General features: G+C 37.8%; 1 protein-coding gene across 4 annotated transcripts in view; it reads left to right on the top strand.

Annotated features, from left to right (window-relative positions):
* Positions 1-22076, top strand: part of SYT9 (synaptotagmin 9) — a 108629-nt gene extending 86553 nt beyond the window's left edge. The window contains exons 4-8 of one of the 4 annotated variants that reach the window (XR_009630910.2): positions 10725-10845; positions 12918-13089; positions 15148-15277; positions 15877-16035; positions 16968-22076. Coding sequence is in view for 3 of the 4 variants with exons in the window: in XM_060766594.2 (XP_060622577.1) it covers positions 10725-10845; positions 12918-13089; positions 15148-15277; positions 15877-15984 (531 nt within the window). In the remaining variant the exon portion in view is untranslated. Of the gene's footprint in view, positions 1-10724; positions 10846-12917; positions 13090-15147; positions 15278-15876; positions 16744-16967 lie in introns of those variants that run through there. The other 3 variants (XM_060766604.2, XM_060766594.2, XM_060766614.2) reach the window with 3 other exon arrangements.
* The last annotated feature ends 1448 nt before the right edge of the window (positions 22077-23524 follow it).

Below are 23524 nucleotides of genomic sequence, written 5' to 3'. Positions count from 1 at the left end.
TTGTACTTATCCCCTTCATTATCTTGTCCACCTTTTCCCCTGAAAGTATCCTTTCCTTACTCTATTTTTGTATTATTGTTCTAAGCATCATTTCTTTTGCTTCCACTATCATTTTGCATATTACTCCTTCTCCCCCCCCCCCACCCCATTTTTACCATTTTCCCTTTGTCTGATCAGGGAATCCAACTTATTTTCCTCCCTTTTTACTCCATTCTTAACCATTTCCCATAGTCCTCTCAATTTCAACCCATTTTCTCTTCCACCAACACCCTATTACCATACCCACATGTTTTGTATTCCTATTGCAGTTCACACACTTAATCTGCTCATTCACAGATAAAAATATTTGTCCCTGAGCACTTCACTTTATGTATCTGATTTTTTTCCCCATGTCAATAGTGATATGAGAAATAATGAGAAAAATGGCCGTCTGCAAGGACATTGCCCAGGGAAAGCGCAGATGTTTGATGTTTTACCATCCTTGTGGGTGGTTTCTCCCATGTCCCCAAATGGGGAGCTGGAGCTGGCAGAGGGGGCTCAACCCAGTGTCAATCAACAGTCCTGCCAGCACAAGGGTTTAATTTACTATGCTACAGGGGTATCTGATAAAGTTCACTTATTCTATGAAAGCTTGGGCTACCAATATCTTCCTCTGAGTTAAAGGTATTACAATAGTCCTTTGCATAAGTACTTGCTCATTGTTGTGGAGCTTCAGTCTCTACTTCTAAGCATTTTATCAAATGGAATCTCTCTATACTTGAGCTAATTCTTCAGTGGCATGGCAATGATGGTTTACAAGCAATTCAAATTATGAGATGCTAAGAAATGGTGGCTATAGTACTCTACGTTCCAATGATTCACTAACAAGAAAGTTGTGAAATCAATCTCTGTCATTCGGTTATTCAGACCAATAAAACACCACTGCTTTCTTGTAAAGAAATAAATTACACTTACTTTTACTCCATTTACTATTTAATTTTTTACCTTCTATTTTATGAGATATTTTGTTCTCTTGATTATATTTTAGTATGACTTTTATAGTTAAATTCACAGCTTTTAACCCAGTAACCCAAACTATCCACTGAGTTATCTTTAGTAATTTAATAGTCTCTTTAATTCTAGCTGCTCTGTTTTAAAATACTGAACTCTTTTCTCTATAGACCATTGAAGCTTATTGCTTAAAAGGAAATGAAATCCTGGTGGAAATTGCTTGACTGTGATTAAAAGTGTGTTATTTTACAAGGCTAATTCTGTGGATCAAATGAATGTGACACTTCATTATGCTTAAAGTCTTATGAATTCTTCCTTCCTAGAAAACTGCTTCATATATTTTTGCTTTAATGGTGATGCTTGCTGCTTTTTTGCACTTGAATTTCAGTTGATTAAGTATATGGTCTGAAACATCATACTTAGGAGCAGCCTATTTATTTTAATGGGGCTGGATATTGTGAAATGACCATAAGACTACAGTTTTAATTTAGAATGGTAGTTTACCAATACGATGCTTGACATGGGGGTCCTGTATTTCATTGCAATCACATGTTTGGTATTTCTAGGACTATACAGGGTATGGTGTGACATATGACCAAGGATCTCCTTTTTAAAAACATATTGAATTTTTTATTATTATTCTCTTTAGCAGAACATAGCAATATGACCAGTTACAAAGCACCTTACTGCTTGAGCTCTTTAAAGCTTCTACTAGATGGGTTAATAAGAGAGTCAGTGGAGCATACTTTATGTAAGCCCAATTATACATCATTCTGCACTTTAGAAAAGATTATTGTGCAGCTTGGAAAGGACATCTCTAACATTCACTGCATTGTCCATAGTGTTGCTAAAGTGTTTCAGTTCTTTATTTTTCAAAATGATCTGATTAGAAGTAGACACTCATACATGGTGCATGAAAGTGGTGGGCAGGCCTATTCATCACAGCTGATAAGATAGCACCAGAAGGAGTTCTTCAGGAAAATAGCTAAGGAAAGATGAATGACAGTCAAGAGCAGAATCTACTGTCTATATTTCACCCAACTGTAACAATGTTACTGTGTCAATGTAACTTCCTTTGATGGGATTTAATCAAGACTGACTGTTCTCTCCTTCACCCCCCCCCCCTTTTAAAGATTTGTGGACTAAATCTGTTCCCCAGGTCATCCATTTTCAAATGAATTTATTGAGATATATAGTTATAAAATTTGAGGTGGATATATTTGGATATAGACTCCATCTTGAGCGCTTGTCTATGAACACATAATATAACTTTGTGTTTTCTTGCCTTGGATCTTGGGTAGTGAGGGAAGGCAATATATGAATAAAGGTAATAATGACATTAGTCATAATGGCAGGCACCCTGCTTAGTATTTACAAGATTCTAAGTTGGGGCTTATGTTCTTGTAACTATTAGATTTCATGTTTACAGTTGTTAATGACTAAATGTGAGCCCCAAAACCTTTCTCCTAAGCCAGTAGTATTTCAGCTGAAGGGTCTCCAAGGTGCTGTAGATCAGGACCTTGAGAGAAGATGATTACCTCACTCTCTTTGTCATAGGACAGAGATGTAGTTGTACCTTCCTTGGAAACTTTTAAACAGAGGCTGGATTGTGCTTTTCCTGCATGGCAAGGGGTTGGACTAGATAACCCATGTGGCCTCTTCCAACTCTATTATTCTATGAGTGTATGAAGACTAAGTTTTCCTCTCCTGCTGCCCGTTTCAATATGCATCATAACTGAGAAAGTGCTACAGTCCTCATTTCTCACCTCCCCAATGTGCAGAGCCTTCAGACCCCTTTCACTGAGTTGTTACCCTCCTCAAGTGGTAGGTTTTAGCAGGTAGCATTGGCAGAAGTACATAAAACAGGTGCTGGTAACCTCAGGGTTTGACTTCTGCAATGTGCCTTGGATCACCTTATCCTGTACAATCTACCCTTCACATATAGGTCCTCTGGGAGGCATCTACTCCATCCTGCCAGAACCTGACAAGCGACTGTCACCCAGATGGTCTTTTCATTGGCCGCCCCAAGATAGTGGAATGACCTGCCAGTTGATTTGACAGCTTAATGAGCTGTGGAATCAACTGAAGACCTATCTCTTCCAGCAGGCCTATCCAGTCAATTTTAACTATGTATTTTAAATTCATATTCTGTTTATTGTTTTCTAACTCTTGTTTTATTATATTATCATGTGTACATTTATATCAAATATTTATATCCCATCCTTCTCAACCCCCCACCCGGGGGTGGGGGGAGGGACGACGACGATCAGGGCGGCTTACAATCGGCAGCCATTAGTTGCCAACACCAAAACAGACAAGAACAATATAATCACAAGTTAAACACTAGTTAAAACATTAAATTATAGAATATCCATTAAAACATTATAAACAATAATACAACCATGTTCAAATTCAATTCAGCGTCCAGAGCCCCTGTCCGAGGCCTGCCCATTGTCGATAATGTTACGGTTGTACTTTAAGAATTTTTATATGTTTGCTGCAGTTTTCTTCTCTACCAGAAGTAGATCTTCCATAAAGCAAAGATGCCATTCAAGATCAAGGTGCATACTGTGGCTCCCCTATACCATTTTTCTTCAGACAGACTGTTTAAGTAGAACCTCACAGCAGTTCTTCTCTTTGGGGTCTTTGCTCTTGTCTAGTAGCTTCCTCAGAACTGTGCTACAGGAGTTTCCACTCTTCTCAAGGCTGAATTTTCATCTGTAGATATTCTTCAGCTTTCTCAATCTTTATGTGGCTGCTATGTCATTACTGTCTTTTCCAGATGACAAAATCCTTCAGTCCTTTGTAGTCTTTACTGATTAACTGACTCCCATCTTCCAGATGAAACTGCCTGTTGGATTGTCTTTGATCAAATCCTCAGCCAGACTCTTAACCAACCACATTAATTATGCCTAGTATTCCACCACCCCATCTTAGACTTTTCACATCAATATATTTCCTCAGAATTTTGGAGAGAGGAAAAACAACTAATCAAGTTTAATCAATGTGGACTCCTCCTTTCAATAGAAGTACCTGCAACCAACCTTTCTAATTTTATTCTCAGTGATAGTTATAATTTAATAACCAAACAGCCACTCTCTTCTGACAGAAATCCATTCCCCCCCCCCCTTTTGTTTGGTTAACCTAGTCCTTTCTGAACAGAAATGTATATACTTTTTCAACATTTCTCTTCACATCTTACTCATTTCTTTAGAATCCTTTTATAATTGAGTTCTTATACACAATTGTATATGCCTTTTCAAAATTTCTCTCCATATCTTAGCTGCTTCTTTATGGTCAGTTTCATACTATTTGTTAAGATAATCTGTCTGATCAGTCTGAATAGTTCTGTCATTTTTATTTAAAAAATCATAATATTCAACCATTTATGTTGATGAAGTCATTTATAAGAAAAATTAAAGCATAGTTAATTTTAGTATCAATGTTTCTGTTAACATCTGTATAGTTCAAAGTGTTCATTGGATTCTCCCCTCCCCCCCAAAAAAAATCATAATTGGGGGGAGGGGGTTGTGAAATAGATATCTGGGGAAGCTTTCAAGTGACTGTCCATAGAGTTGATGCACCATGTGATCCTCCTACAGATATTCATCTTTTTACCTTTGCGCATAATATGGTCCTGGTGTGACTAAGAAACATGTAGTAAGCAGCCATGAATCCAGATAACAAGCACCTAGCTGTAATAGAGACTTTGCATTTTTTTTACCCATACTATTGCCAAAGATTTCAAAGGTTTCATTATTCATGACAGTAAGGAGAGATTCTTTGTTCCAAAAGACTGCATAACTATTATTGAAACCAGCTATTATCAGGCTGAAATTCTGCTTATTGTTTCCCTCTTTCATTTTACACTCAGTTTAACTACCGTACACAGTCTTGTATGGTCCAATTTAAATTTATTTCTCAAAAATACTAAAAACATCATTTCTGCAAGAGAATATCCTATTTAGCATTTCAAAGGCAACTGACACATTGTCTCAGGTTGTAAAAACTCTGAAACACAGTGTTAACTTCAAGTCTGCAAGGAGAGATATGAAAACAGGCTTCACTCACTGTCCTTTTAAAGACATGAGCACAAGGAAGTGTATTAAATCTGCTGCCAAAGAGATTTCTGCTGTAAATGTCTTTGAAATAAGATTCCAACAAATAGAAAATTATAAAAACAGATTGTGTTTAGAGGGGAATGGAAAATATTTGAAGAGAAGTATCTTTAACTGGATGGATAGATGGTAGATAGTAGGGCTATGCAAAAAGTTGTATCAGTGCCATAGGTCAGATCTATTTCGTAAGATTCATGCATATGACTTGATATTAAGAAATGTGGGTGGTGCCCACAGCATAATCTTAAGAATCAAAACTCTCATCTAGTACTTTTGCGTAAGTTGCATAAGCATCGTAACTCTCTCTGTGACACAGTTTTAAAATGAAGAGCTATTATTATTATGACACAAAAACATAGTATGACACAGCAAATGAGATAGATATGCTGGATTTCATATAACAAAATCACAAGTTGAACACTTCCCAAGAATTTAGGACTGTTAGAGGGTTGTTGTTGTTGTTGTTATAAACTAGAGGTGGCAGCAATTTGCTTTTGCCTGACCCTACTGCAGGATTAATTAGGACTGTACCTGCCAAATTGGGACAGCTGGAGAATATGGAAGACATAAGTATTTCTCCAATAGCTTCCATCCTGAAAGCTGAGACAAAGAAGCTATTTAACAGTTCTGCAATCTTCCTCCCTCCTTCAAATCATTTTTCACTTCCAAAAGGTCCATTATCTTTCTTCTGTTGGTAAAGTGTTGGATACAGAGTTGCATTTGCGAAGAGGCTACAGTCCATGACTGAAGGTTTTCATTGGGGGATGTGTGGACAGTATAGGAACTACAGAGATTCTCTTATTACCTTGCTTTATCTACCTTATTTTCCATCCCTTATCGTGTTTTGCTGGCGTTTGCAGTCTTTAAAAAATATATCATTTGATCAAGACTTTTCTAAAGGTGATATGGGCAATTTGCAGCTCTCCTCTGTAAACACATGATCACTTGGTACGAAACACTGGTGTTTAGCAAGGATTTCAGAGCTCTGCCTGGCTCTTTCCATTTTTTGTGTGACTAGAAGATTTCACAAAGGCAAAGGCACTTCGATTGTGCGCAGAGTACATGTACAATGGTGGCTTATTTTAATTCTAATATATGTAGGACGGTAGCTGGATTTGAAAGGGTACTCCTTGATTGCACCCATTTTGAAATTGGTCTTTTAACAATCTAATTGGAGATATGTGTGTGCGCGCACACACTAAATTATAAAGATGCTATCCTTGTTTTATTAACACTACAGCAAATCATTAACAGTTTGGACCACTTAACTATGTTTCAGTTGTTTTTCAGTGTTTCCAAAGAACTCGCCACATGGTGTAAGCTCTTTCAAATTCTGTGCTGTAAAGTAGCTGTAGGCCATATGAAAAATACTCAGTATGACTTATGAGATTTGCTGATGTTCTCAAACAAGTAATTCCTTTGTCTATCAGTTTTATTAAACTATGCTGGGAACAATCATAGACTTAAGTTGTGCATACCAAAACCTGTGGGTAAGTCTCTAAAGGCACAGTTGCAGCTTCAGATTGATTTGTAAAACTGGCTTTTGAGCATAGGTGCACCACATGTTTTTTGAGCTGACAACATATTGCCTGCAGCATAATTTATATTGTACTGTACATCTGAAACAGTTCTGAGTCCCTGTTTGTATCACAAATGGATTAAGTTTTATAGATTTTCAATATTTTAAGTGAATGTATAAGTATTGAATTTATGTTTTTCACTTTAGCAGTTTTTAAATGTATTTATCTAGAATGTTTGTATTTATGGATGGCCATCTGTTGGAGGTGCCCTGAATGCAATTTTCCTGCTTCTTGGCAGGGGGTTGGACTGGATGGCCCACAAGATCTCTTCCAACTCAGTGATTCTATTCTATGATTCAAGCACTGTGATTCCTTTCTCTGGGGACAAGACAATAGTTTCCATGGCTAAGTAGGGATTTGAATTGTGGTCTCCAGTCCTTGTCCAGCACTCAGATCACTCAGTCCAACATGCTGGTTCTCATTGGCATTACCAAACTGACCCTTTTACAAGTTCTTATTTGCTGAAGCAATTTTAGCAAAATTCCACATATTTACAATATCTCTGAATCGTAATTATTCCCAGGAATTGCAGGGATCTCAGAAATAGATGGTTGCATTACTGAGTGTGCCAGTTCTTTTTGTAGCCTATTTTATGTCCTTACCTTGTTTTCATTTTTGCAATATAAAACCAAAAATGCAGTTGGTATCACTGAGAGATTATATAAAGCCCAGAATATTAACTTGAAACTGATTACATAAGGCAGGCTTTCATCTGTAATTAATATTATTTTTTTCAGGTAAATTTGCTTGAAGCATTCATAGGGTTTTACTACAACTCATTATTTCAATTAGATGCAAGGTGTCATGGACATTTCTTGTCTCAAGATCACATGTTAAGATGATCAGAGAAATATAATGGCAATGCACTCTGTCATATTTTTTTTTTGGCTTCATTTCATGATTCCAAAGTCAGGTCAGATCAAATGGTTCTAAATATTTGATATGGAGATTTTGCTGGTAGAGTTTTTAAGGATGAAATTTCATGGGCAATATCTGCTCACTTATGTGTCTTGACAAGATAAAATTTGAAATTTATTTCTCCTTCTCTGTTTTGCATGTTCTCTCTCTCTTAATCTCCACTAGGGCAGTGTTTCTGTTACCATTACATTCCTTTCCTTTAGCAGTTCATTCACCTAAATACTCTAAAGACACCAAATCCCATCTGAGCTTGAAAGTTGAGCAAAGTCAGCTCTTATGAGAGAAGGGCCTTTCCTGCAGATCTCAAGGCCTAGGCAGGTTTGTTCCAGGAGATGCTGTCAGCCAAATAGCCGGGACCTGAACCGTCTAGGGCTTTAACCAGCACATTGAATTGTGCCCAGAAACAAACTGGTAGCCAGTGGAGCTGCTTCAACAGGGGGGTGTTCGCTCCCTTTAGCCGGCCTCGGTCAGCAACCTGGTTACAGCTCTTTGGACCATTTGAAGTTTCAGAGCACTCTTCAAAAGCAGCCCCACATTATTTTATTATTATTATTATTATTATTATTATTATTATTATTATTATTACAACAACAACTTTATTCTTATACCCCGCCACAATCTCCCCGAAGGGACTCGGGGCGGCTTACAAGGAGCAAGCCCACATTACAAATAAAACAGCATTAAAACAGCATTAAAAACAATCAGATAAAATGTAAACACAATCAAACAACATCTTAAAACAATTGGCTGGGATAATAGTCAAACTGGGATCAGGCTCAAATTAGTGCAGTGCTTCCAGATTGGGGCCAGTGGAGAGTGCAGATTAAGGGAAAAAGTGAGGTTAGAGATGCTTTAAAGTGCCAGGTAACGGTTCGGTGGGCAAAATAAAATGCATAGTCAGGGTAGGAGAGGAATAGTTCTCTGGTGAAACCGCTCAATCAAAGGCATGACATAGAGCACATTCCAATAATCCAGATAGGATGTAATTAAGGCATGTGCCACCATGGATAGATCTGGCTTCTCAAGGAACGAGTGCAATTGGCGCACAAGTTTTAATTGTGCAAAGGCCCTCCTGGCCACTGCAGATTCCTTGACCTCCAGGTTCAGTGCTGAGTCCAGGAGAACCCCCAAACTGCAGACCCCTGTCTTCAGAAGGAGTGTAACTCCATCGTATACTGGCTGGATCCCTATTCCCTGATCTGCATTCTAACTGACCAGGAGCACCTCTGTCTTGTCTGGATTACATTTCAGTTTGTTTGCTCTCATCCAGTCAATTACTGATGACAGACACTGGTTTAGGGTCAGGACAGCTTCCTTAGATGGGAAGGAGTAGTAGAGTTGGGTGTCATCTGCATATAGGTGGCACTACACTCCAAAACTCCGGATGACATGTATATGTTTTCATGTATATGGTAAACAGCATGGGGGACAAAACAGAACCCTGAGGAACCCCACAGGATAATGCCCGAGGGTTTGAACAGGAGCCCCCAAGCACCACCTTCTGTGTATGGCCTGCCAGGAAGGAACAAAGCTACTGTAAAACAGTGCTTCCCAGTTCCATCTCAGCGAGATGGCTCAGGAGGATACCATGGTCAATGATATCAAAAAGCCGCCAAGAGGTCCAGCAACACTGGACAAGCAGGCACCAGAGTTACATCCATTGGAACTCATCAATAACAGCATCCAAGTCAGAATGAAGCTAAGTGACTTTATCTTCAAAGTGCCATTCTTCACAGTGAGCTGTTGAATGGTCGTAAATCTCTCTTTCGGCACCAGTATGTAATAGTCCTCTGACCACTCAAAGCAGTTCAGCAAAATGGTTCCTTGCAAATGAAATAGTGGCAGCAAGAAATGATTTCTCTGTTGCTTCCATTGCCTTCAAATATGCTTTAGCCCGTGCTCTGTCAGATTCACTTCAAGTTCTCCTGCCAGTGTCACTCTAGACCTGTGGTTCTCAACCTGTGGGTCCCCAGATGTTTTGACCTTCAACTCCCAAAACTCCTAACAACTGGTAAACTGGCTATTTGATGTAGGAGACAGTTTGGGGGCAATAAGCACTCTGTTTCACTCCCCATTCTGTTGGTACTGAGACTGTCTCCTCCTGCTGCATCTCCACCTGCCCTGTATAATCCCAATTGCTGCCCCAAAAATCTGGGAACTCACTCCCTCCTCTAAAAAACACATCCTTCCTATATGGGGTAGGCCAATAGATGACAAATAAAAACCTTATATAAAGTAGGTAGGCAGATGTTAAAAACAAGGTCATAGACTTGAGGTCGGACAAACAAAGGGACAGACTCTTGCCCTCGTGCCACCCCCGCTGACATCTTTTTGTCCCCAGCCTCTGGAGGCAATCAGGTGTTTCTGCTGGGAGTCCAGACCTTGCCTTCAATCAGGGCCTCAGTTTGCAAAGAGCCAGTCTTCTGCATCAGGAGTCAGAGGCAGCCCACAGCAAGCAAGTGCCTTTTCCTTCCAAGCTCCCTGCTGATGTTCCTTCTGGCTCTTCTGGATAGTGCTGTGTGTCTTTATCCACACTCTGTGATTTTGGTGCTACTTATTCACAATAAGGTTCATTCAGTATCTTTATTTTTACTCCTTTTTTATCATGTATTAAAAATAATTGCACATGACATGTTTGATAACTGTCTTGAAGGAATTTCACAATATTTTATTAATTTACTTGATTCATTTAATTCAAAATAGCATGTGAGGCTGGATTCCAGAAAACATGCATGTTTCACTTCATTGTTTTGTTTCAGGTTTCTTTTGTCATAGAATAATAGCCCCAAATAGAGTTCTGCTTTAGAGTATTTATTTTTAAAAAATCAACAAAACCAAATATTTTAATTGTTGATCCCATGTCAATGTAATTATACTTAGAGAAGGAGCACGAAACAGACAAGTGAGATACTTTGATATAACTTCATCAACAGTTTATGACTAAAGTAGAATATGTTAATATTTAGTTTCATACTTACTTGTGTCATATTTACCTTACAATTGTCTTTTTTAATGTGTTTAGACTACTTTTATGTCCTATGAAGACAGAAAGTGGGGATATTTGGACCTCTGGAGAAAATCATTTTTAATATTATCTAAAATGTATTTTGTTTTGTAGGACAAAGTAGATCTTGGCGAGTTGATGTTTTCACTTTGCTATCTTCCAACTGCTGGTAGACTAACCATTACCATAATAAAAGCAAGAAATTTGAAGGCCATGGATATAACAGGAGCATCAGGTAGGGATTTTTTATTTCTATTTTCAAGGTACCCTCCTTTTATAAAACTTTTGTTTTTGTATGCCTTCAATTCTTTTCTGATTTATGGCAACCCTAAGGCAAACCTATAACAGGGTTATTGGTAATTTCAGAAATATCCAGTGCTTAATTTCAGTGTTACTTTCAAACTGAAGTGATGATGAAAGATGGTGACTGCTTTACTATGTTTATAAATGTTTGTATTTGTGTATTTAATGTTTGAAATATTTGTGTCTGTTGTACTCAGCTTCAATGTCCTGGCATGCTGAAGTGTGATTAAAAAACACTTTAAATAAATAAACAAAGGAGCTTTGTGATCAGAAGACATAAGGGGACACTGTTACTTATTTTTGCTTCATTTATATTCTGGAAAAGTACTCTGAGTAGCATATGTAGTTCTTGGCCCCTTGTGATCATTGTATCAACCATATAGAGTAGTTAAGACTGAAAGAAAAGATAGCTGAACAGGGAATTAGGACTGTGTATTAGGGCAAAATTCTTTTCACACTACATCACAATGGGTTTCTGGTTACAAAACTGCAGCTTATTTTCACTGCTTCTTTCAAGGTACTGAAAAAAATGTGTTAAGTGTCTATAAAGAAGTAATAAGTACATTGTGTCACAATAGAAAAAATATTCCAAAGATATCTTGTATGTGTAAAGCTTGAATATTTAACATGTTTTGCTCCTAGAATATCTGCTTCAAGTGGGTCAAATCTCTTTTTCTTTACCCAAGAAGGGAAGAAATCAATCACAGAGGGCAACCAGTGGCTTGACCTAGATTGGCACAAACTGAAATGTTTCTGATATACCTTGGAGATGCAGTCACATTATAGACATCACTATCTCTTTGGAATTCGATGGGCCACAAATATTAGTATTGTGTGAAGGAATGTTTCTCCTTTATCCAAAATGCACAGGACTAAAAGTTTTTTATATTTCGTATTCTTTTCAGATTTTGGAATATCCATATTTGCATTTACATACTGAAAGAGGGATCAGGGGAAGGAGGGCTAGTCACATTTGAGTTTTCCTCAAGAAGCCTTGAAGGCGGGGTGGGGGGGGGGGAGAGAGAGAGAGAGAGAGAACAAAGGGAAGAGGGAAAGACTCTACTTATACAAGGACCTTGTAAAAAGTAGCTGCCACAATGCTTCAGTCTGTCAGCACATTTTCTACCCCATTAGCAAAGTAGCTGGGAAGATCCTTCCCCAGGTCTTTCTCATACTCTCTCAGCTGGATTCAGAAAGTGGCCAGTGGGCTCATTCTTCATTGCTATTTGAAGAACGCCCATCCAGCCACATGCTGTCATTGACTACATAAAAGGTAGGTGCAGATGGCTGCTTTATACAGGACGTGGTGTAAATAAAGTCCTCCCCGCACGTCCCCCTTTCCTTCCCTTATCAAGGCTCAGCAGGCACTGGGTGTGTGCCTACACTCCACTTTTCTCAAAGGCAAAAGTAGACAGCCAGTAACAAAACATTTCAATTTTTGGAGTATATATTGCCTGAGGTCTGCAGAAGGAACTCTCATCTATGTCTCTCCATCAGCAATAATATATTATGTGAGACCATCTCTGGCTCCTTAATTCTGGAATGCCCTCTCCCAGGTGCCCCATTTGGGACCAACACTGGCATCATTCCAGTGCCAAACAAAAGCATTAGTTTTTATTTTAAAATGATTTTATTCACACTAGTCTTACAGTTTTAAATTTACCTGTTTTGGCTTGTTAAATCATTTAAAATCTTATAGTCTACTTAAATCATTTTACTATCTATAAACAGGTGTGATTATACACATGCCTACAATTGAATGATATAGGGCAGGATAAAATAAAATTCATAGCTAAATGTACAGATATAGGGAAAGCTTTAATTGTGGTATCTATCATGCGTAGTGGCAGGAGAGCAGAAAGGCTATCACCACTAAAGATGATACAGATGAGGAAAATTATAAATAAAATGTAGATAAGCAAAAATAGATGGGAATGTCTGTCTTTTCCCCCGGGATATTTTGATAGAAGCTATGTTGTGCTTGTTTATTTATTCTTCATACAGATCCCTATGTGAAGGTCTCACTAATGTGTGAAGGGAGACGACTGAAGAAGAGGAAGACTTCCACCAAGAGGAATACCCTCAATCCTGTTTACAATGAAGCCATAGTCTTTGATGTCCCTCCAGAAAATATTGATCAAACCAGCTTGTCTATAGCTGTTATGGATTATGACCGGTGAGATATCTGGAGATTTATTAAGAATGAAGAGATAATATTTTAATCAAGTGACAATACAATTAACCCTCAACATTTGCGGGTTTGGGATTCACAAATTTGCTTACTCATGGGTTTGCTACCTACTGTTGGTCAGCAAAGGGGGTACAAAAAAGGAAAGGAGAAAGATACATGAGAGAGAGAGAGAAAGAGAGAGCAGTTGTTGGCAAGTCTTGCTGTTCCTCCATCTTTCCTAAAGCCATGGGAGGAAGGAGACCAGCAGTGAGCCCCTTTGTCAACCAACTCAGCCAGCTCATGTCAGCCAGCTCATGCCTAGGCTTCCAGAGTTGGTTGGCAAAGAAGATTACCAAAGAGGAGGGGGAATAATGAGTCCCAAACAAATATACACACCACTGACTTGACTAAGTTGAAACAATTTCTCTGGGTTTCACACTGCCACAATCAGCCTTGGACAGGAGAGAAAATAATGAAAGCATTCACTGCTAGGGAGTAAGCACCATTAACATCAAAGTCCATGATGAAGCAAGACCTTCATTAGACTGACCAAAAGCCACAAAAAAGCAGTGCTTGCTTTTGAACAAATTTGAATATTTATTTGAGTATCCCTTATCAAAAAGGTTTGAGACCGGCAGTATTTTGGATTTTTTCCAGGTTTTGGAATACCTGTATGTTCATGTTCATACATAATGAGATATCTTGGAGAAGGGGCACAGATTTAAATGTGAAATTCACCAAAATATAATTCCCCCCAATTTTCAGAAAAATTAACATATCTCCTGATTTTGGGGAAAAATTTAAAAATTCAAAGAAATTTAAATCTTTTTAGCTGCTATGGCTGGCTGGAGTGGATTGGGGTGAGGTCCACACTTTTCCACTGCAAGCAAGCCCATCAAATTTCAGAACATTTGGGTCATCCACAGATTTTTAATAAATTCTTAATGTTTCTAGAAATAAAATCTCCTTTGAAATAAACCCAAAGGTTTTCCCACAGAACCTCTGTGAAAGTGGGAAAGTAGAAACATTTTTTTATCTGAGAACAACAAATGTGGTCCACAGAGTTATGCCGAAAGAGATGCCTAGAGAGGTATTTCCTAGGAGTCTCCAGGTCTACTAGCAGAATTATGGCCATAACCCCTTTTCTCCACCTCTGACTTGAGGCAGCACAACAGTACTATATAATATCATGTGATTCCTGGGATTCCACAACCAGTTCACAAGATGGATACAGAAGACCCTGTAAAACTTGAACACCCAGAAATCCATAGCATTTTGAGTCATGGCAGTTAAAATGGTGTTAAATGGTTTTTGCAAACCACAAATATCTTATGCAAAAACAGGCAGAACTTATATGTCTTTTCTTTAAACACTATTGTTAATAAGTATAATTAGAGCAAGGTCTCCCAAAACACAGAGATCTTTATAGTTTGTCTCCCCTCAAAAAGATTGTGGTGCTTTTTACTTGTGCCTGGGTAAAACAACTGGTTGGTTGTGTAATTTTTGGCTAAAAGCACACAGCACAACAGTAGCTTGTTGTGCCTGGCTGAAACAACTGGTTGTGTGGGTTGTGGCAACTAACACGCACAAAATAGTCACAGGCAATAGCCCTAGAAGATTGTGATACCCTCATAATGAATTAAAAAAGAATTGTGCCTGTTTTTAAAAAGTTGTGTGGGTTGTGGCAACCCACACACACAAAATAGGCTTGCAGTCCCTAGAAGAGATAGTGTTAAAATGCTGAGGGAGGGAAAAGACGAAAGGCAAAAGACGCACATCCACCCCCAAAAAGAAGCAATCAAAGCCTAAGCTTTAAGCTATTGTTGACTCCCCTCCCCTCTGGTGCTAGTAATCTAGGCCTTTTCCACACAGCCATATAACTCAGAAAATCAAGGCAGAATAACCCACAATATCTGCTTTGAACTGGGTTATCTGAGTCCATACTGCCATATATCCCAGTTCATATATCCCCTATATTTTTTGTTTTCCCTTGGAGAATTTTTGAATTATATGGTTCTTGAATGTAAAATTTTAAGAAATAAATATTATTGAACCTTTTCACAGTGTAGGTCACAATGAGGTCATTGGAGTCTGTCAAGTAGGCAACGATGCAGACAGCCTTGGGCGAGACCACTGGAACGAAATGCTCTCGTACCCTCGGAAGCCCATTGCTCATTGGCACCTGCTAGTAGAGGTAAGGCTCCTTCATCTCACAGTCTGCCTTTTACATTTTAAAAGAACCAACTAACACTGGAGAAAATACCCCCATCCCACCACAAATCCATTTGCATAGATTAAATCCTCTTAAAACACATTAGAATCCAGAGGTTTAAAGTAAGATAGATGTGGAATCCAAGTAAAAGCTGTTCCACCAATATTTTCTTTTGAATGTCAAGGTAAAATCTATCCCAATTAAAGTAAAATCCAAATATTATGTATATAAGTTTTCTTTTGTTTTTTTTTGTTTGTTTTTTTGTTTCAGTATGGAAAATTTTGAGTAGATAACTATGTTGTCTACATTCTTTGACAAGTTTGAGTAATTAGCATTCTAGTGTACTACATTTCCTCTCTTATCCATTAATTTGCATATATAGAATAAGTATGAAAAGGGCTTGTTGTTGTTTATGTACAGAAGAGAAGTATGGCTTAATATTGTGTAATAATGTAACTCCACTATGGTGTCCAGGAGGACATCAAATTCATGTTGAAATTAGTGTCCTCATAGATTAGGACATGAACTCAAAACTTCTCAAGTTACAATTAGATTCCTCTGTTTCTTTTGTCTTTATTTAGGGCCCTATTGAGCAGAAATGTTATGCGGGCCTTCTGCGCATGGATGGCTGCCGAAGAGGCTTCCTCACTCTTTTAACCTATTCAGCAGAAATTTGGCATTCCTGTTGAACCTTTTCTTAGCCATTTTCTCAGGGGCCATTCCGCAGAGAGTCCAAAGGGGTAAAGACATCCCTTCAGTTCCATTATTTGACCCTCACCCCTTTCCCAGCACCAGAATATATTAATCCTAAACCAGAAGGTGTAAAACTTTGGTTTTTTTAAAAGAAACAAATGTACTTTGATTTCTGTAGTTTTCTATAGTTTAATTTTAATATAGATACCCATGTTTTATTAGTAACCACCCATTTTGTCATCTATTCCTACCACATCAATTGCATTGTTAACATCGTTATCTTCATCTAGGTGGTTATCCATGTTCATATACTTTTTAAAAAAGTCATGGGAAAATGTTTCTTTTTATCATTATTAGTAGTATTATAAATGGAAAATATCAACTTGCACTGTTTTTCAGTCCTTGCTCCATTGTCAACTAGTCCCGCAATCATACCATCAATAGACATTTCTCTTTGTTCATAATGCACGAATTAGATGTAATAATATGGATATGGGAAGTTGTGTTTCTTATCCTTTTCAACAATCAATGGCAACTACATATGGTCTTCACAAAGTAAAGTTGTTTTCGACTAGTAGGTGCCTGTATAGTTTTTCTTTCCCACAGTATATAATAAAAACTGTGTAGGGACCAGTGGCATACAGCACAGCTACACACTGTACCCACAATAGCATTCTGAGCATTTGAGTTTTGTGGATTGTACTGAGTTATGCAACTGGAACCAAGTACAGTTTAAAATAAATAGTTTAAAATAATGATGTGTCTTATTAAACTTAAAAATCATCATGGTTTAAAAAACGTCTTTTAGAAAACTTGTGAATCTTATTTCTTTACCTGTTCTGAACAAGAGCAAAGTAAAAACAGGTTTGTGTTATGGCCAGACTTGTTGGTGCTCTTATATGGTAGTCTTTCAGTGGGTTTTGTTATTTAGAGAACAATTTGTTTGGCCTAATTCAAATTTGTTTTATTTACTTTGCAGCACCGTTCCTAAAGTGTTTGAAAAACTTGAACCCCCGGTCTTCTTCCTTTGAAAAAGGCTAAATAATCTGTAGTTCATTTAGCAAACTTTGGAGTGAGACTTCCAACACAGCAACCGCAACGCATCTGGGAGAAAAAATAAATCATTTAAACCCTTATTATAAGACATGTAAAGATAACAAACCAAAATGTAAAATGACTGTTAGTAGAAAATCTGCAGAACAGTCCATCTTTGTTAAATATTGAAGGATGAGGAGCTGTTTTGTTAATCATTGTTAAAATCCAATGTTCAGTATGTCTGAGAGGCACTACTATGTATGGACAGAGGAAAACAAAGTAACTTCAAAATGTCTAGTAATTCTGCCATTGAGAAGATTGTCCAGTCAGTAGAGTGTTGGTGACTATTTTTTTATTCTGTATGGGATTCTATATTACATTTTCAAAGCTTCAAGTTTTGTGAAAACTTTCTTGTCTTGTAGTACATATATAATTTCCATCTGCAATGTCAAGTATTTATCCAACTCCCATAGTTATGTGGTAGCATTCAAAATGTGTGGGAGTGGGTTCAACCCTTCTTCCTCATTTTAAATTGGACCGAACTCTTCTGTAAGCGGGATGTTTGAAAGCTCAGGTATCATATTTTTAATGCTTATTGTGGATCCAGATACTGCCACATATATTTATAGTTAATACAGGCCTGATGAATCCTGAGATCCTGCAACAAACCTTTCATGTTATGCTCAGAAATATATTTCACTTGGTGAAAGTGGCAAGAGCTGCAAGAAAAACCCACAGAAGGAAGGTCTCGGTGCCATCACCTTTGGATGGCATCATGCAGCAGACATCACCCAAGTTAATTTTAACCAACCTAATTCTAAAACAAAACAATACAGGAGGAAGGCTTACAAATAATGTTTATAATCAGTTTTTCATCCAACCATATTTTGACCAGATAATAAGATAAGAGTATATGTAGAAAACTTTAGTTTTCTAGCATGATACATACAACTAAATTTCTATGCAGGTGGTTCTCTTTATAATAGGCCATATAACATACCAAAGTTATGGTAGGCTGTACTAAAATACCATGCAATTAAAAACAAACAAAGTGCTATTTTTGTTACATCTTATTCAAATTGAATATATAGGACCATAAGCAACTTTAAGTAGCCTTCATACAAGAAAATACTAACCAAGCATCATGTAGCACCACCATCTCTCTCAGGTGCCCCCTTTGATAGTTCCAATTCATCCTCTATAGATTTTGCTATTCCCTATCAAATTTCTTATCGGATTTTACAATGCTTTAGTTTAGTGTTTAGTCACTTTCAATCGGAGTTCAAGCAGTCAGGTTACCTGTGGCTATAGCTGGTCACATATGCTAAGCCAGGCTGTCCATGGTTCCTGAATTTAAGGTGTTGTGTAGCCATGGTCAGTAGGTTAGATTCAGACCTGTGGCTCCACAGATGGAATGCCTTCCGTTGTATAGGTGAATTGCATCCATGGAGGTTCCCAGACCATTAACTCAACAATTCTGCATTGCAGTAACATGATAGTTGCCAATTTCCACCCCAGCACACAGCCACACATACACACTGCCCCCAGTGCCACCTTATGTACTATTCTTGGGAGTCACCACAACCAATCCATGGCAATGTATTTTCAGATGTACATGGGAAAAATCTTATGACACTTGAGGAAATCATAACAGAAAAAGATGAGAGTTAACTTAACAAGAAAGGTGACCATAAAGGAAACATTGGAATGCTTTAAAGTTTTTCCTGACAAATTTCCCAATTGAAAAAAGTAAAATGACTGCAAATAGGAAAGAATGATAAAATATTAAAAATTAAAAAAATTGAGTGTATGAGGGAATATTTTGAAAGGCGGAAAAGTGGGCCATGAATATTGTTTGGACATTAACTTCTAGACGCCTCCTTCACACGTAGGCAGATGAGAAGCAGGTTTCTGGCTTTCTATCGTTCTCTTGTTCCCATTTCTATATGGGAGAGTTATATTTTACCATTCAGCCTCACATGTGTCTTATCAGAACCAAGTCCTCATGACTTCATTTAGACTCTCTATCAAGTCAATGAAGTTGTCAGAGTTACACACTCATTAGAAAACTAACACATTTCTTATCTTGGAGACCAAACCTAGGATCAGGATAGAAACCTACATTTTTAATCAATATGAGTTTTAATGTACATGCAGGAAATTTGGACTTCAATCTTCTCAAACATATCCAGCAATGTAAGCCCTTGTTTGTCTCCAAGATGGAACTGGAATCAGAGTTTCAGCTAGGTTTTCATTTCAAATGTGGTTTGTGTAAACCAGGAAGTGCAAGAATCGTCAACAGGAATGTGCGTAGTTTGTTTATTTTGGACCTCTGTGCAAATGACGATCTGCCCAGGGCAGAAAATATGTCAGTGTATAAAGGAAGGGGAATGGAATGTGATCAAGAAGTCCTTTAGGAGAAAATTGGTCAGCTCTACCATATGTATTTGTCTCAGGTATAATATAACCCATAGCATTTCTCCAGGTTCATTAAGCACCACACAAACTCATGTTAAATCACAGATTTGCCTGTTATTCACACAATGAGGGTATGAAGGGTAACTTTACTGTTCAATTGCCCTATATTACAACTGTAATGCTCAGTTGACCCAATCTAATGCTTTTCTAGGCTAGAACTGACATTAACTTAAGTCTGCCTTACACAAAGGTTGGTTTCGTGAAAGCCTTGATAGCAGAAGGCTTTCATAATTCTTGATGTTGTGCTCATACCCCTCCAACAATTAAAACAATTAGAACTGCACTTCTATCTACTTCCATGATGTTCCGCATTCCACCCAGAGATGGGCAGGTACACTGACCAAAAAGCATGAATTCAGTTTTCACACAAGTCTTTTTAGTTTGTGAGGGATAGGCATAAAGGATAATGTTACAATTTATTTAAAGGTGAAATCTCACCATTGTTCATCATCTATTAAAAGATTCTGAAGACTCATAGTAGTTCTTGGGAAATATTGGGTCATGTCAGGAAAACAAATCAGCCAGAGCTGGAGGAAACCAAAAGTTGGTTAAAGAAATCTCTGGAGAATTCATTTTTGAGTTATGTTCCTGTTCAAAACAACTTAAAAGTAAGATTCTTAGTATATATATATTACAGCTAATATAATAGAAAGGGGATAAAAGTTTAAAGTAAGTATAATTTAAATTTGGCCCAATTGGGCTGGAATGTTCAAAATTATCACAGCATTCTCTCATTCTGTCAGGAGAACTGTTCCTCAAAGTAAAATTGAAAATGAATGATACTGATGGAGAAACATTATGTTAGTGACCCATTTTTATAAAATAGTTCATTCTGTGAAAAATCCCAACAGTCATTCTAACTGTCAACATGAGTTACTAATGCCTGTCTCGCTTTGGTTCCTACTGTCATTAATGACTGTTGTCTTCCTCATAATTGTGCTTCAAGAGTAACCCCATTAATAATGAAATAAGCTGTGCCCAGATGACATGTGATGTAAGTGTAACTGTGCATTCCATGAGTTGCTTATCTTTAAGCATTGCATTAAAAAGTGATTTCTAATGCAGTGGGTTGGGCAAGAAACTACATCTGGAAGCATGCCAGGGTCCTGCAATTCCCTCAAAGGGCCTATTAATCCAAATGACTATGATGAGACCACACTCAGGAAGGATAACACCACAGATGCACACCTCAGCCGACACAGTATTGAAGATGGCATGTATTGAAGATGGGCTGTTTTGGAGTTGTCTTGTTTTGTTGTTTAGTTGTTTTGTTCTTCAGCTAAAACAAAGTGAATGCAGAATAAAGTTTATCAAGTGGAAATAAGCTTAAATGTTCCCTTTTAACAAGCAGATCCTTTTTACCATCTTGCCAAGAAACCCAGGACATTTTCACACAACTATTGCACTATGGTTTGACTTTAACCAGGAGGGTTCCAGTCTATGGAACATGGGATTTACAGTTTAGGAAGTCATATTTAGAATTATCACCTAGAGCAGTGGTTCTCAACCTGTGGGTCCCCAGACGTTTTGGCCTTCAACTTCAAGAAATCCTAATAGTTGGTAAACTGGCTGGGATTTCAGGGAGTTGTAGGACAAAATACCTGGGGACCCACAGATTGAGAACCACTGGTCTAGAGGGCCTCACCAAACTACAAACTCCAGGATTTCATAGAGTGCTGCCATTGTAGTTCAAATGAAAGTCCTCCCAGAGAATAGTACTATGCTTCCACACCTCAGAAATCTGAGGAGACATGCAATCTATTCACACAACACAATTGTAGCACCACGATTCCATTTTAACTGCATGCTGTATTTTGCAGAATGCTGGGATTTGTAGTTGATTGAGGCACTCCTCAGGCTGAGAACTCTATATAGCTTCTTCCTAAACTGCAAATCCCAGGATTCCATAGGATGCTGCCATGCCAGCTAGTGGCATATTTCAGTAACTATATGGTGTGAAAGGACCCAAGGAGAGGTAAACATCTGGGAGGATGACAGCACAACTAGTTTAGCAAGTGGCTGTAAGTACACCACAGACATAAATGGACATAACTTGATCAGTGGTAATCTGTATACATGAATAATCATCTCTCAAACTGGAATGTTTTTTTTCCATTGCATGCTGAACAGTCATCCCCTTCATCCCCCCCCCCCCCCCCGCTCTCCTTTACTTATTTAGTGTTCATCACAAAAGTTATGTAAAGAAAGACTTGTGTTATTTGAGTAATATAAGACTTTGTTTTTCAAACACAAAACACATTGTATTATTCTTTTTAATATATGTTGATCAATAAGTAGTCCTTGTACATCTATGTTCAATGTCAAATTTTGGAATGTAAAGCCACATCTTTGTCAGGACTTTGTCCGTCTGGTGGATCCCCCCCGCTTTGTTCAATAGAGGTAATGCATGATTCATTTGCAGTTAACAGTTTGAGGGATGAAACAAATTTAACATTTCCTAATTTTATAAAAGTATACTATTCTTATAAATAAAAGCAAAATGTACTGTGGTTTTATTTATATAGATCTTGTCAGTATGAACAACTTTGTTCTTAATAAAATATGTAAGAAATTGTGCCATTGTAATTTATGCCTATTTTGTATTTATACATTAAAGTTAACGTGGATGTTTTGGAGCTCACATTTAGTGCTTTAAAACTGTTTTAATTCCACCCTCCCCCAATTACAACCTGTGAGGCAATTTTCTCTGGTGCAAAGGCATAAATTAATGCTGGAAGGATAATAAGCAACTGCTTTATGCAAACCAAGAGAGGACAATGTTGCAAATCTATTATTTGGGTTACCTATTGGGATGAAAATCTGCAGGATCAAAAAACCCTGTTTCTACAGAGTTAAACATTATTTCCTTAAGCACCACTGAGCAATTTAAGGGGAGTATTATGATCTAGCCTACCCACCCACCACCTTCCTCATGTTAATGTAGTTTTTCAGAGTGACAAGGGTATAATTTTTCCTGTTGAAATGAGTAAGACTGACTTTCTAACTGCTGTGTTTGACATGTCATTCAGCAAAATTGTTAGGTGCTGCTTAGGTAGATTATTGTCACACATAAAAGAGGAATTAACTAAAACTAATTCTGGGTAAATTCATACACATTTGTTTTTCTCACCAGAGTTTACTGCATTAAACGCAGTGAGACTAATGCTGAGATTATATGCAGACTTACTTTTGAATAAACATGCTGAAAACCCAGCCAAGTAATAAGACATACTCTAGAATCCTAGACCAGCTACTGTGTATCTGTGTAACTACATAATTTTTCCTGGCCTGCCACCACCCACCTTAAACACCAACTGTGATCATAAAAAAGGTTTGTACACCTTTCAATCAGGTGGGCACAAGAAGGATGGCATTGCCACCCTCTCCCACCAGCAAGCAAGGCTATGACAATGACTTTCAACAGAGGTCCTACTTCTGGTTGTCACAGACTTACTCCGTGGCAGGGAGAGTAGAAACATTATCCTGCCTGGATCCGGATCGGAAGCTGAACACACCACCAAATCCAGTGGTAGGCTGTGGTAACATTTATGTAGGCCTCCGGGAACACTATACAGTATTCCTACATAATGATCATTTACAAATCTGTAACTCTAGGTAACATATCTATAATGGCTATATTGAGTATGCACCACATTTTCTAGACATGGGATACCTTGTGCAACATGTCTGTGATGGATAAGCATAAATATATTAAGTGAATACTTCATTTTTTTCTGTAAGTTTCTTAACTATTCAATGAAGGTGTTTTTGTGGATTCCATAGGTATCACCAGGAAATTATTTTTTTTCACACAAAACACTTCTGTGTTTAGTCAACATCAGAGTTGTGAGGCGAGGAGCATTAAAAATTGTCCCTACCAAGGCAGGGATCAATAGTTATATGCAACCAAAGCATTATATCACCTCTCCAGGAACATCTTAACCTACTGTGGTGGAAATTTTATATATGTACATGGCTACACATGAATACAGGATCAATCTAAACATAAACACAATGACTAAA

The sequence above is a fragment of the Anolis sagrei genome, chromosome 1 (assembly GCF_037176765.1).
Source record: "Anolis sagrei isolate rAnoSag1 chromosome 1, rAnoSag1.mat, whole genome shotgun sequence".
Classification (NCBI taxonomy): domain Eukaryota; kingdom Metazoa; phylum Chordata; class Lepidosauria; order Squamata; family Dactyloidae; genus Anolis; species Anolis sagrei.
This window is presented reverse-complemented; position numbering and strand designations above follow the sequence as displayed.